Below are 14,614 nucleotides of genomic sequence, written 5' to 3' on the forward strand. Positions count from 1 at the left end.
CGGTAAACCAAGGGGCCAGGGTGGTTCGTTGCCGCAGGAGAGGCCGCAGAGGCGCAACCCGGTCCAAGGCCCCGGCAGCCTCACTATTCCATGCGGTCACCAGGTTCTCCATCCGGGAGCAGGTCAGGGCTACAGGAAGTGGCCCAAGCTCCATCTGGAACCTATCCGGTTCCATCAGGCGCCTGGGGCGGAACCATCTGGGACAAACTGGTTCCGCCTCCCCGCGGTGAGGGGTAGCGCCAGGGAAGTCGAGCCGGAGAGATGAGTGATCTGACCATGACAGGGGTGTAATAACCAAATCCCCTATTCCCAGATCACTCGTCCACTGTCCAGAGACAAAAACAAGGTCCAGTGTGCGGCCACCCTCGTGTGTGGGGCCCTGAATTAATTGGGTCAGGTCCATGGCTGTCATGGAAGCCATGAACTCCCGAGCCACCTCGGATGCTTATACCTGCAACTGTAACATCAAACTATCACTGATAAATTTTCACTAAAGACTCCCAGAGAAAGATGTATCTCATGCTTTTTTTACAACTGTTTTCTGATTATAAATTCGTCTAAATAGACTATGTCAGTGACGGCTAACCTTTTTGACATCGCGTGCCAAAAGCGGGGGGAGAGCAGGAGGGTCTTGGGCGGGCGTGCCACACATCCCTGCTCTCGCACGGTCTTGGCCCGAAGCCTCGTGACCCTCCCCCAGTCAAGCACGGCTCACCTGTGCCGGGAAGCACCTGCCAGTGCCAGTGGTATCCCTGGTGGCCGGCGGGTGGATGTGGGTGGGATGCCCCCAATGCCCAGCCCCTTTCACCGGGGCAGAAAAGGTGTGTGGTGGGGAAACAGGCCCCGGGGGGGGGGTGAGAGAGAGATCAGGGGGGCGGGGTAGTGGTGTTTCCCGCTTGCCGTAGGAGCAGCGTGGGCTGAGGGAAGCCTCCGAAGTCAGCTGGCCAGCACGCACATGTATGCTGGAGCTGACAGGGCACACCTCGTGTGCCCTGACAAACGGCTTTGCGTGCCACAAGTGCCATATGTTCGCCATCACGGGACTATGTCATCACTTGAACGTAGGCTAAGTCTCACTCCAAGTTTAGTGTCACGTTCCACACTGTTCGTGCACTTCAGTTTCACCAGAGGAACACTTTATATGTTAAAAAAAATAAAATTTGATCCTTACCAATACTGCTGTTATGATTAGGCAAATCAGAATATAACTTTTTCACTGGCTCACAAACCACATCTCTTGATTCTAAAAATGGGAGACAAAATGGGAAACAAAAAAATCAACAATAAATTGGCTAACTTTTGTAAAAGAAACAAAAGAAGATGGTGAAGGCCTCCATGACTACAAAGATGTGGGAAGCACTATATTTCCCCATCATTTATGCATACATACATACCAGTGGTGGGTTCCGGATCCCATTCCAACCGGTACAGCCTGTTTTGCTCATGTGCGCATTGCACACATACATTGTTCCTTCTCGCGACGCCTCCGCAACTCTCCAGTAGCTCGGTAGAGCATCACGCAGGCACAGTATGCGACAAAGGCTTAATAGACAGGTAAAGAGCTCGGGCGGGCGGATGGGCCCTCCGGAGCACCGTACCAGAACGGTACCCGTTGCTCTGGGCAGGTTCCAGTACGCCCATACCAGGGCGTACCGCCTGCAACCCACCACTGATATATACATACATGGATATACATATACATATACATATATATACAATTTTTTTTACTACCGGTTCAGTGGGTGTGGCTAGATGGGGGGCATGTGACTGAGTGGGCATGGCCAACTTGACGTCAATCACGCACACTCAGTCACATTACCCCATCACCAACATATGGCCACCAAAGCGGTGGTGAAAAGTTTTGAGGGAAGGAGAGGGGCATGCTAGGCCGGGGCTCTTTGCTGTCTTTTTTGGGGGGAGGATCCCCAGAGCGCCTTTATTCTGCTCCATGGGCTACCTCACAGGCAGCTTCTCTTTCAGTCCCACAAGCAGAGAACAAAGTCCCTACCTGGCCCCCCTTCCCTCAGACTCTGCATCGCTGTCCGCGATGGAGGGCCATAAGCCAGGTTGATCAGGCCGGCGTGCTCCCAGTGAGGCTCCGATTCAGGCTCTGAGTCCTTTCTTTATTTCGGAAGCGGGAGAAGAAAAAAAGTGCTCCAGGAGGGCAGGCGCCAGGCAAATATCCTGGAACTGCTGCACATATACACCGCCTGCCCTCCTGGAGAACCTTCGCCCTTCTTCCACTGCCAAAAGAATATCCCGCCACCATTCATTGGTGCCGTCACGGTTGATCCGGCCAGGGGAACAGGCCCTGAAGGCAGAGTGTGCTCTGCTGAAGGTGTTGTTGCTTCTGCCACCAGGCACATCCATGCAGGAGAATTCTCCAGCGCAGTGCAGTTCTGTGATGACAGAATATTCTTTCTTTTGGCAGTGGGAGAAGGAAGAAAGTGCTCCAGGAGGGTAGGCACCAGGCGAATGTACCAGGGCTGCTGCACATGTGCCCACCCCGTTTCTGCAAGGCAGACCCCCCCACTGCAGCAGCACCACTGCCAAGAAGCAGACAGGTGGCTGGGTGGGAAGCCAGTTGGCTGATTTGGAGCCCTAAGCCCCACGGAACCAGCACAAGAGGCACACAGGCCTGGATGGAAGGCAGCTTTTTCTGCAGCATCCTCCTCCCCTCTTTGGATTGTCCTGCAAGGGGGGGCTCTGCTCTTGAAGAAACGGAGCAGGTGCATGTGCAGCAGCCCAAGGATGTCCACTTGCCTTCCCGCAGCATCGCCACCGCCACCCCTCTCAGCCCCAGCATAGTGTCTGCGTTGCCACTTAGGGCCAGCCGCCCACCCACTGGCCAGTCTGGTCTGGACGCCGACCTCAGAAAGCAAGCGGGCATGGGGGAACACAGGTAAGGCCACATGAAAGGCAGGGAAGCATGGCAAGGCCTAGGGGAAGGGAGTAGGCGGCTTGCTCCCTTCCCCGCAGTCCCGCCATGCTTCCCTGCCATCCACACAGCCTTCCGCTTGCCTGCCTTTGCAAGCTGGCCATGGGGATGCCAGGAAAGCCATGTGGAAGGCAGGGAAGCATGGCAGGTTCACGTGGAAGGAGACAGGGGCAGCTACCTAAGCCACGACTCACAGGCTTACGTGGTAGATGGATCAGGGGCACAGCACTTCAGACAGGCAAGCTGCAGAGCAGAGACTGGGCGGGGCGAGCAAGCAGTGACCAAGGAACTGGTTCAGGGGTGTGGCCAGGCTGCCATTACTACCAATTCGGAAAGGTATGCCAGATTTTTACTACCTTTTCGGCCGAACCGGACCGAATAGGTAGCAACCCACCTCTGGATATATACATACACACACACACACACACATACGTGCCCTGTTTCCCTGAAAATAAGCTCTCCTGGGATAATAAGCCCAGCAGCAGCTATGAGGTGACCATGCTTGCTGCCTCCTGCACCTCAAAAATAATCTCCCCGAAAATAAGGCCAAGCACTTATTTCAGGGGTCAAAAGAAAATAAGACCCTGTCATATTTTTGTGGAAATATGGTATATTTCCATGTGTGTAATACAAACACATATATACACATACAAACATACATATGGATGGATACACACACACAAACATATATACACATACACACATATGCATCTCATATATCACATATAACATACATATTATATGTGTGTATGGGTATGTGTGTGTGTGTTTGGGTATATGTATGTATGTGTATGTGTGTATATATATGTGTGTGTGTGTATACACACACGCATATCAGGGTGTACGTATGTGTACACACACACACTCATATTCCATAAAATTCATATGGTTTAATTGTTTCTTTCACTGTTCCAGCTGCTAAACTACATTGGACTTTTGCCTTTAGAGACAACAATGACAGAACCATTAATCAAGACCATCCCTAACCATAAAAACAGCAAGTAAAGTTCATGCTTTGGAACAAAAGCAGCATATGGGAGATGAATCTGTGTTGCACCTGTCACTTACATCTCTATAGTCTTTCTTCTCTGCAAACATGTACTATCAAAAGTCTGTAACAGACTGAAACAGCATATGAGCAAAACAAGCCAGTTTCAGAGTCAATAGTTCTGCAGATTTCAATACCATATTCTATTTTTACTCTTGTATTTACTTACTTAAAGAGCATAATACCAAGAGTGCTTGCTACGAAGCAGCTATCAGATCATAGTGTACATTTTGTTGAATTTGTTCAATTTTATGGATCATGAAGTATGCAGGAGCAAATGGTTTCTTCATACACATTGTTCTCTCCTATCTTTATTCTACTGGGTTTCTGTGTCAAACAGAAAAAATTCCCAGAAATAGAAAATATGTGACCAACCCAAAACACACCTGATGAATTGAAGCAATATGTATCGTATCGGTCAGAAATATTTGAGGCAAGTACATAAACTCCTGTGTTGTTTGCTGCACAGAGTGAATAAGGAGTATGCCGGGGAAGTACGATTTTGCCTTCTATATAACCGTATCTAGAAAAAAAGGAAAAACACCAATTAAATTAATGTATGAAATTATATAGCCAACAATTGATAACTGATTTGCTAATGTATTTGCTCCATACTTATTTATTATTCATTTTATTGTTATACTCCCACAATTATATGGCTAAAAGCATTATTGAAATGTGGCAACACAAAATTATGACAAATTATAACTCTTAAGTAATACAGAAAATATAAAATGCAGGGCATTCTAATGAATGTTATACAAAATTAATACAGAACACAATGCAACAATAAGAAAAACGAAGCTTAAATAAATGGAGGAGCATATTACCATTCCCATGGTGTGGTCTGACTAATTTAAAAAGTGTCCTAAAGTATTCTACGTTAAGTAATCTGAAAGGTCAACAAGATTGGGGCAAGTCTTTCACAACATGGAGGCCACCTTCTCTTAGTTTCTACTCTCCAGATTTTACAGAAATGAGGAATTACAAGTAATTTTCCCTGTTATGTTAGCATTGGACAGAAATGAATGATACTTAGTAGCAAAGCTACAGATTTAATTTATATGGCTTTTGTATTCTAAGTGATTTCACAGCTTAGTAGAATGCAAACAAGACAATGAAAAAGGATTAGATATGAAAAAGAATCAACAAATAATTTGATCCACTGATCTTCCTTAAATGTAAGCATAGAAGTCCAAACTAGTACTGAGCAAAGTATCTGCAAAAATGAAGTAGCCATCCTCAAAGCACCAAAACAGTTGCCCCTATTGAAGGCATCGAAGTTGCTTTGAGGCTTTTCCCACATTAATTCTGCAATAATAACAACAACAACAACAACAACAACAATAATAATTTAAATTACACGTGTTTAACAAATAATAAATAAATGCTTGTAGTATACATGCATGGACATTTTGTTCAGCAAAAAGTCTCAGTGGAAGTGCTGTTTGGGCATGCACGTGTAAAGAACCTGGGAAAAGTTGAAGGAGCTACACCAGGGGTGTCCAAACTTGGCAACTTTAAGACTTGTGGACTTCAACTCTGCTGGCTGGGGAATTCTGGGAGTTGAAGTCCACAAGTCTTAAAGTTGCCAAGTTTGGACACCCCTGAGCTACACCAACCTTTCTAGAACATGGAAAATGCCTAAAAAAATTGAACAGTACTTTGTAGCGAGCAGCTTTGCAAAATCCCTTTTGTATCCTATTTATCAGTCTAGCATAAATTATATAATTTTACACATTATTTGCTTAGTATACCATAGCCAAGGGACCATATTGCTGTGATCATTTGTTAATCTCTCTCTCTCTCTTTTAAAAGCAACTTTTTGGAGAGAATTTCTAACTGAAATCCTAAAGAACCACAATAGTTTGGATAGCACTGGGTCATGAGATGAGTCTGGATAGCCAGCAGTGGCCTTCACCCCTACCACACTTCAGGCTCATAACAATAGTTATATATTGTTTCAACACCTCTGCATATTATAACCTCAGGTTCTTCTCAAAGGGTATATGATAAATTTTCCCACATATTAGTTCTGGAATAGATGTTAAAGAGGCCATTAGTTTCTTTGAAATTGAGCAACTTTTTATATTCATTATGTGAAGAAAAACATTCTGGTCACGCATTCAGGAAAGGATAAGTACACTCTTCTGCTATTAAATAATACACTATCTCTTCTTATTCAAAGAGATACTATTAGGCAGCTTTATGAAGCTTTATCTCTTTCAGCTCTATGATTCGATGAATCCTGAACCTCTGTCTCCCCGATGCAGGAGACAGAACCAGATTCCAGTTTATCTGCTGAATGAGGAAAAATACACGCCTTTCTAAACATTGTGATTTTGTAATAAAAATGGACCACTAGACTCCTAAACAACTGAAAAACCATCCAGTAAAAAGAAAAATCAACCAAAAAAGCAACATGCAAGCAAAAGCAAATAAAACATCCCCAGGAGCAAAACAAATTAAAGTTTAATTTGTGTGCATTGTTTAATGGACTGTTAAATTGGCCACCCCACCTAGTCACATGACCTAGCCACTCCCACCCGTCACATGACCACCTAGCCACACCTCCCCCCAACAGTCTGAGGGACCTTGAGTTGGCCCTCTGTTTAAAAAGTTTGAGGACCCCTGATCTATGGAATCTCATGTCAAGCAGAAATATTAATCTTACATATAGTTAAATACATGTATTATTAAGTAATACATTACATCATCTTACAACCTCATATTAAAATGTCCATACTAATAGTGGATTTTATTCACACAGCTTTCGTGTTCATCTTCTTTGCCATTTGTGTACTTTAAATATTACAAAGGCTGGAATCTTAACAACATTTACATGGGAGTAAGTTGCAATGAATTCTGGACACACGTAGAATTGCAATGTATTGTTTTCTAATTTAAAAGTGTTATGATGATCTATAGAACACTGCTCTTTATATTTTTATTACAAAATTAGGCAAGGAGTCATCCTTGAAAGGGATGTTTTTTTCATGCCCAGTGGAGCTAAATAACAACCAAGTGAGCAGTGCATGCAAAAACATTCTTCTAATATGGGCAGGTTGATACAGGCAAACTAATCTGATTCCAAAAGATAAAGGGCATTTATAATGAAAACAAATTTCAATTAAACTTGGAAATACAGTACCTATTGATGAAAAAAACCAACATGTTTGTATGCTGGTAGTGGGGCAAAAGTTGTTAATGAGTGCTCACATGAAGATATTCTTATACATTTGGGTAAACACATAAACATACACACCCCTTACAACAGTACTGAAAAAAGGGACTTGTGACAATTTTTCAGTTACAACTCTTGTAGCATCCCCATGATTATGGGATCAAAATTCAGATACTTGGCAACTGGTTCATACTTATGAAGTCATGTGATCACCTTTTGCAAACTTTTGACAAGCAAAGTCAAAGGGGAAACCAGGTTCACCTAACAACCAGATTAATTTTATTACAAAAAAGAGGGTGAAAATCTGGGTGCGCCATACACTGAATACAGCATTTTTGGCCTCCCGAAACCCCGCCCCTTCACCAAAATGGCCGTGCATTGCATTTACGAGGCTTCCAGAGCGCTCCTGGGGGCTGGGGAGGGCAAAAATGAGCAAACAATGGGCCGTTTTTTGCTCAATTTTGCCCGCCCCAGCTCCCAAGAGCACTCTATAAGCCTCCTAAAGGCTATATATGCCCTTTTTCTGACGAAAAACGGGCCATTCTTTGCTCATTTTTGGTCCCCACCCCACACCTCAGTAGCATTCTACAAGCCTCCTGAAGGCTATTCATGCCCTTTTAAAAAAACACGGGCTAGTTTTCACAAAAAATGTGCCATTTTTGGGAAATCTGCAGAGTGCAAAACCTTTTTTTAAAATTTGTCTCTTCAAAATCTTGGTGCGTCTTATACTCCAAAAAATATGGTACGTATCAAACTGTGCCAAGAAAGCAATAGCAATAGCACTTAGACTTATATACCGCTTCAGTGCTTTACAGCCCTCTCTAAGCGCTTTACAGAGCCAGCATATTACCCCCAACATTCTGGATCCTCATTTTACAGACCTCGGGAGGATTGAAGGGTGAGTCAACTTTGAGCCACTCAGGATTGAATTCCTGGAGTGAGCAGTGAGTTAGCCTGCAATACTGCATTCTAACCATTGCACCACCACAGCTCTTGGGTTATAAAATGGAGCAAACCTCACTTAACAAATGGTTCACTTAGCAACAAAAATGTGGGGCTCAATTGTGGTCATAAATCAAGGACTAACTGTACAGGTAAAAGCCCCATCAAGTTAGGGAAGGAACAGGCTGCTCAACTTTTGTCTTGGTTTATGGATTGATTATTCTTTTTTTAATCTGATGTATTCAGGGTTGGGTTGGAGGTCAAAAGCTTTGTACACATATTGACCAAACCTAGGACTTTATGCAAAGCCAGCATATACTGGCAACTTTTTAAAGCTTTGTTTAAAAAATATATCAGAGAAATGTATAGTAGGCTATTACATCACAGCAGAAACATCTATGTTACATTGGTTCATTATATCAAATCTTTATATGGCATGTGCCATGTATGAATGTTTTCTGAAAAACCTGGGTGCTGAAATACTAATTTCCTACTTACATTTAACCTTACAGTATTTTCATAGCTCAAAAGAAAATAAAGTATAATAAAGTAAAATAAAGGAAGCTTCACCATTCAATATATAATAATTCAATATATAAATATATATTGTGAGTTGGAAAAGAGTGGGTTCATGACTGAATAATCACCTAACTGATCATGCGTTTTAAAATGTTGGTTTTCTCTTTCTTCCACATTGCATATTATTTTGATTCCTTTTGAAAATGGAACAGTGATAGTGATATAAGTCAGGCCAAAGGTCAAATGTTGCTGGCCAAGATTTCCTGACATACTGATTATAATGGACATACTGGTTTTAATTTTTTTCAGTTGAGCTAAGTATTTTTGAATAACTGCATTAACAGCAACTTGCTAATCAAACTACTTTTTATGCTAATTAGGGTAATTACCTTACACACCACTAGATTTGTATTTATTATTAAATACTTTGAAAGTACTCCCATACAAGTCTGAACAACGCATGAAATTAGTTTAAAAATTCAGAAGCAATAGCTTGGCAACTTTCCATCAGAACATGGAGTAGGAATATTTTCTACATTATATCATTTCTTTATTATCGTCGTTAGAGAGATGAATGATTAAAATATACCAATGGATTTAAGTATGCCTTATCTCAGTGATGGCGAACCTATGGCACGCGTGCCACGGGTGGCACGTGGAGCCATTTGTCAGGGCACGCAAAGCGCTGCCCTGTCAGCTGGCCAGTGCGCACGCACGCGCTGGCCAGCTAAGTTCACCCTTTTTGAAAGCCATTTTTTGCCCTCCTCAGGCTCCAGAGCCTTTATAGGAGCCTGGGGAGGGTGAAAAGAGCCTCCCCCGCCCCCCGGAGGCCCTCCGGAGGCTTCATGAGCTTCCCTGAAGCCCCAGGAGCACAAAAAAACGGCCCTACGGGCAAACCAGAAGTCACTTCCGGTTTGCTCGGAGGTTCGTTTTGAGTGCTCCAGAGGCTTCAGGGAAGTGTCCTGAAGGTCCCTCAAGCCTCCGGAGGGCTTCGGAGGGGGGGGGAGAGGCTAATTAGAATTAGAGGCTGTTTTCGCCCTCCCCAGGCTCCTATAAAGCCTCTGGAGCCTATGGAGGGCAAAAATAGCATGCAAAAAATGGGGGGGAGCGCCTGTAGTGCGTGCATGCACACTGGGGGGGGTGCGCATTGCATTATGGGTGCGGCACGCCCGCACAATACCCCCCTGCACTCCCCCCACTTATGGCACGCGAGCCAAAAAAGGTTCGCCATCGCTGCCTTATCTTATGCTATAATTTTACTCCAGCAATTGCCAAATGCTAGTAATAAGCAGTAGTCTTTACAGCAGTGGTTCTTAACCTTCCTAATGCCGCGACCCTTTAATACAGTTCCTCATGTTGCGCTGACGCCCAACCATAAAATTATTTTCGTTGCTACTCTATAACTGTAATTTTGCTACTGTTATGAATCGTAATGTAAATATCTGATATGCAAGATATATTTTTATTGTTATAAAGTGAACATAATTAAAGCATAGTGATTAAACACAAAAACAATATGTAATCATATATTGTGAAATATTTATTTCTAATTATAAATAAATGAAATTTTGTCTGGGAAGTTTAAGAGCAGGCTCCTGGCTCCTGGCTTAAGAGCAGACACTCCTGGAAAGAGTGTCTTTCTTTTAAAAAGAAAAAAAGGAAAGAAAAAACAAAACAGCCACCAATTCTTCCTTTCTTTTTCTTTCTCTCTCTTTCTGTCTCTGTCTCTCTCTGTGTGTGTCTCTCTCTCTCTGTGTGTGTAGCTCTTTGTCTCTCCCTTCCCTTCCTCCCTCTCTGTAATTCTCTCTGTGTCTCTCTCTTCCCTTCCTCCCTCTCTGTCTCTCTCTGTAATTCTGTGTGTCTCTCTGTCTCTCTCCTCCCTCTCTGTAATTCTGTGTGTCTCTCCTCCCTCTCTGTAATTCTGTGTGTCTCTCTGTCTCTCTCCTCCCTCCCCCATCTCTGTCCCTCTGTGCCTCTCTCTGTCTGTCTCTCTCACTCACTCAAACACACAGACACACATACTGTGGTCACCTCACCTTCTGTTCTTTGGCTCCTGCACAAGCCCACGTGGCGTGCGCTGCCCTCTGACAGTTGCCTCGTTTCCAATGGAAGGGGTGGGGAATGCATGCGTTTTCCTCCCTCTGCATGGATTTCCCACCTCCTTTTGGTCCCACTGTTGCTGGAGCTGCTTTTGCTGACTCCAGCATGGCGGTGGGACTCTTGCCATCGGTTTAGTGGCCCGCCTTCTTTGCTCAGGCAGGCGGAGGAAGAAAGGAAGCTTGTGATAAAGCACCCCTGCCACCAAGGTGCTCCCCTTCACCCTTGACTATTGCATGCCTCCTTTATCCACCCGTCCAAACTAGCAAAGAAGGTGGGCCACTAAACCGATAGCAAGAGTCCCACCGCCATGCTGGAGTCAGCAAAAGCAGCTCCAGCAATAACGGGACCAACGCTCCCCCTCCGCCCGACGCTACCTCCTTTCATTCTCTGTCTGTCTCATTCGGGCAGGGGAGGGCTTTCTCGCACGCCACTAAACCGCCCGCATTCAAACCAGTCCGCCCCCTCCTGTCTTTCGGCATAAGCTCTCTGGAGGGGGAGAGAGGTTCTTTCCAAAGACTGGCTTCTTTTCTTCCCTCCTGTGGCTGGAAAACAGACATTTTTATAGCAGCGCAGAAACAGTCCTGGGCAGTCAGTTCAAGCTCTCCCTTCCCCAAGTATGTCTTATTGCTGCTTGAGCCACTTTGCTGAATCCAGTGCAGTGGCAGGACTCTTGCCATCGCTGAGAGCTTCGCTGGCAGCCGCTTCTTGCCACTTCTTGCCTTCGGAGAGCTTTGGAAAGCCTTGGAGAGCAGCTTCTGCAGAAGCCTGGGTGACTGAGAAGAATTTCCCGCCTTTACAAAGTCTCCAAGGCTGTAATTGTATGGGGTATGCACGCGCAGCTATGTTTTCCATGGTGTGGAGCCACGGTGACGCTCTCTGCGGCCAGCAATGACTCCTGAGCCCATCCGCAGAGGGGGAGTCTAAAGTTTAGAGTTCCGATAGTCTGTGAAAAGGTCGTTTGACCCCCTAAGGGGTCGTGACCCACAGGTTGAGAACCGCTGCTTTACAGGGTTGACATTGCTAGACCAGTGTTCAACCTGCCCTCTGGCACACATATCTATCTATGCAGGTGAGCAGGAAGACACAGAAATATTTGCAAGGCTGATGATGAAAGCTACTATAGCACAATGACTAATATTGTACTTAGCCATAGAAGCTGAGAAGTTTCAAGCTTAAATCTTGACCTGGGTGGCCTTAAGAGAAGCCACTATTCTTTTAGCCTCCACAATTCAGCCACTGAGATAATTATATCAATCTACGTTGTAGGCTTGCACTAATAATTACTTTAATAATGACTTCAAACATGTGCTTGAAACACGCTGCTCTTTAGTTCAAAGTTTGTGAATACCTCACATTAGTGATAGGGTTGATGAGAGAAAGATCTTGAGGTGTCTCATAATTTTATTTTTGTAAAAAAGAAAAACTAAGAAGACAAAGTTGAAATTACAAAAGGACAAAAAAAGCACAAGGAAGAGAGAGGAAAAATAAATAACAAAGGCTTCCAAACTCAGTCTTTAAGAGTATAATAATTGCGCAGAGCCATCTGACTGCTAAGATTTTCCATATGTAAATCTTCCAAGAGAAATTGCAGATGCATAGTTAAAAATAGATAATACTTGAGGCTATGTTTAATTTAAAAAGTTAGGTCCTGACTCTGAACATTTTCAAAAAGTAAGCTGGCCTGAAGGACTATATGTTTGTTATACTAGTTAATTGTTAAACTCAATCCAAGAAGGGAAAGCACCAGAGAAAATTAGAAAAGATAAATACATTGAACATTTGGGGAGGAAAAACTGATCAAGCTGCAAAGGATAAGTAAGGGAAACAACAGGTGGTAAAAATAGCTCATCTATTCTTTGACAGTACATCTGTCTCCATTGTATATTTGGAAAGGTTTCCTACCTGCAAGTTTCAAAACCGAGGGTAAAAGCTTTGTCCATTTGTTCCTCTGTTGGGATGGTACTATTAAGTGCTTGGCAAAGCTCAACAGCCTCTTCTCTCGTAAGACTGTAGCGTTGATTCTTCTCTACATGGAAAACACCTGCGTATCTACAACTTATATTCAAATCTGTACAGGAGAGAGGGAGATAGGAAGAAAAGAGCATTGGTGTGATAAAGATAGCAAAAAGCATTGAAACAAACATTTCAGAAATGGCTGCTTCAGAACTATTGCTTGGTAAGCTCATTAATTTTTTATTTATTTATTTAAATAAATTATTTAAAGAAAAATTAATTAATTAATTAATTATTAAATCCTTGAGGTAACTAGTTTTAACCAATTCCACGTATCAGAAGAAAAGCAACTACTCTGACCTTGATTTTATTTTATTTTTTTAACAATAAAATTCCGCATTTTATACAATGTATTGTATTTTTCAGAGTATAAGACGCACCTTTTTCCTCAAAAAAGAGGGTGAAAATCTGGGTGTATCTTATACACTAAATACAGCATTTTTGGCCACCCGAAATCCTGCCCCCTTTGCAAAAATGGTCATGCATAGCCTTTAGGAGGCTTGTAGAGTGTTCCTGGGGGCTGGGAGGGCAAAAATGAGCAAAACATGGGTCGTTCTTTGCTTGTTTTTGCACACACACACCCCCAGGAGCACTCTACAAGCCTCCTAAAGGCTATGCATGCCCTTTTTTTTGACAAAAAACGGGCCCATTTTTGGGAAGTCTGCAGAGTGCAAAAACTTTTTTTTTAAATTGCCTCTTCAAAATCTTAGTGCATCTTATACCTCGAAAAATACAGTAATTTATCTCTGCCACTGCAATGCACAAAAGTGTCTTAGAAATTATCTTTTGTGCCATAATAAAAATTTCCATATGTTCCACCAAGGCTATCAACCCATTTCAATTTATGGTCCTCTTTATATATATCTTCTAAATAATTCCCATTAGCATAAGTCTTCTTCTAGTTCTGCTTTAAACTCATTAACGTATTTTAGCCAAGGCTCTTTTCCAATGAACAAAACAAATCCTTGGAGCAAGCAGAATTAAAATACACTTGAATTACAACACTGGAATAAATGATAATGACTTTCTGATTATGTAACCAGAGAAACAGAAATTTCTATTTATGGAATAGAAGGATCAGACTGTGGTCAAAATATTGAAAAACATTCTATTAGTTGGAAATTACAGATTTCTATTTCTTTTGCCTGTATATTAATTTAGAATTTTATAGAGATTTTAGGCATAAGTCAGTCACAGTATGCGATAGAAATAGATATCCAGCAGTGATTCTATCACTGCTATATAATAAAATTATATCATGTCAAATATATCATGTCATCCCCACACCAACAGCTTCAACCGGGGCCCCAATAAGTACACACACAAGATAGGCACCTTCACATGTTTTTCCTCCAGTGTGAAATATGTCATTATCAACTAGCAATATCCGTCAATGAAGATTCTACACAGAAGTATTAGGACAAACTTTTCACAAATAAATTAATAGACACATTTGATATCAGGATGCAAAACAAGGACAAATTCATATCAGAGTATTTCAATTTTCCTCAATACTCCATAGTAGAGTCAAGGTCACTGTTTTGAAAAAAATCAGAAAGCTATTCATTGAGAAACTGTTGCATTCAGATATAGCAACATGTTTCAGGCAATCTCAGATCTCAAAACTCAGTTGTTTTCCTAAAAGATATTACAGTTGTTAATTGTGAAGATCTCATGTGTCACACACGTTTCCATAGCCAACCTATCTTCTCTTCCTCCCAATTTAATTCCTACGTAAGTCCTGCATCTCTGCATCTGATGAAGTGAGCTGTAGCACATGCCTCATAATAAAATTTGTTACTTGGAAAGGTGCTATCAGATTCTAATTTTTAATATGGCTTTCCTCCTGTAATAGGATGCCAGATGTAAA

At 42.8% G+C, this 14,614-nt stretch overlaps 1 protein-coding gene across 8 annotated transcripts in view; it reads right to left on the reverse strand.

Moving 5' to 3' along the window:
• The window catches only part of CD44 (CD44 molecule (IN blood group)), a 90,399-nt gene that overhangs the window by 35,353 nt on the left and 40,432 nt on the right, over positions 1–14,614 (reverse strand). For all 8 annotated transcript variants that reach the window (XM_081948991.1, XM_081948988.1, XM_081948990.1 and 5 more), the window contains exons 2-4: positions 12,634–12,799; positions 4,373–4,509; positions 1,172–1,243 (exon numbers count right to left, since the gene is read on the reverse strand). In XM_081948991.1, the coding sequence (XP_081805117.1) occupies positions 1,172–1,243; positions 4,373–4,509; positions 12,634–12,799 (375 nt within the window). The remainder of the gene's footprint in view (positions 1–1,171; positions 1,244–4,372; positions 4,510–12,633; positions 12,800–14,614) is intronic.

The sequence above is a fragment of the Natrix helvetica genome, assembly GCF_964273705.1.
Source record: "Natrix helvetica genome assembly, chromosome: 1".
NCBI lineage: Eukaryota > Metazoa > Chordata > Lepidosauria > Squamata > Natricidae > Natrix > Natrix helvetica.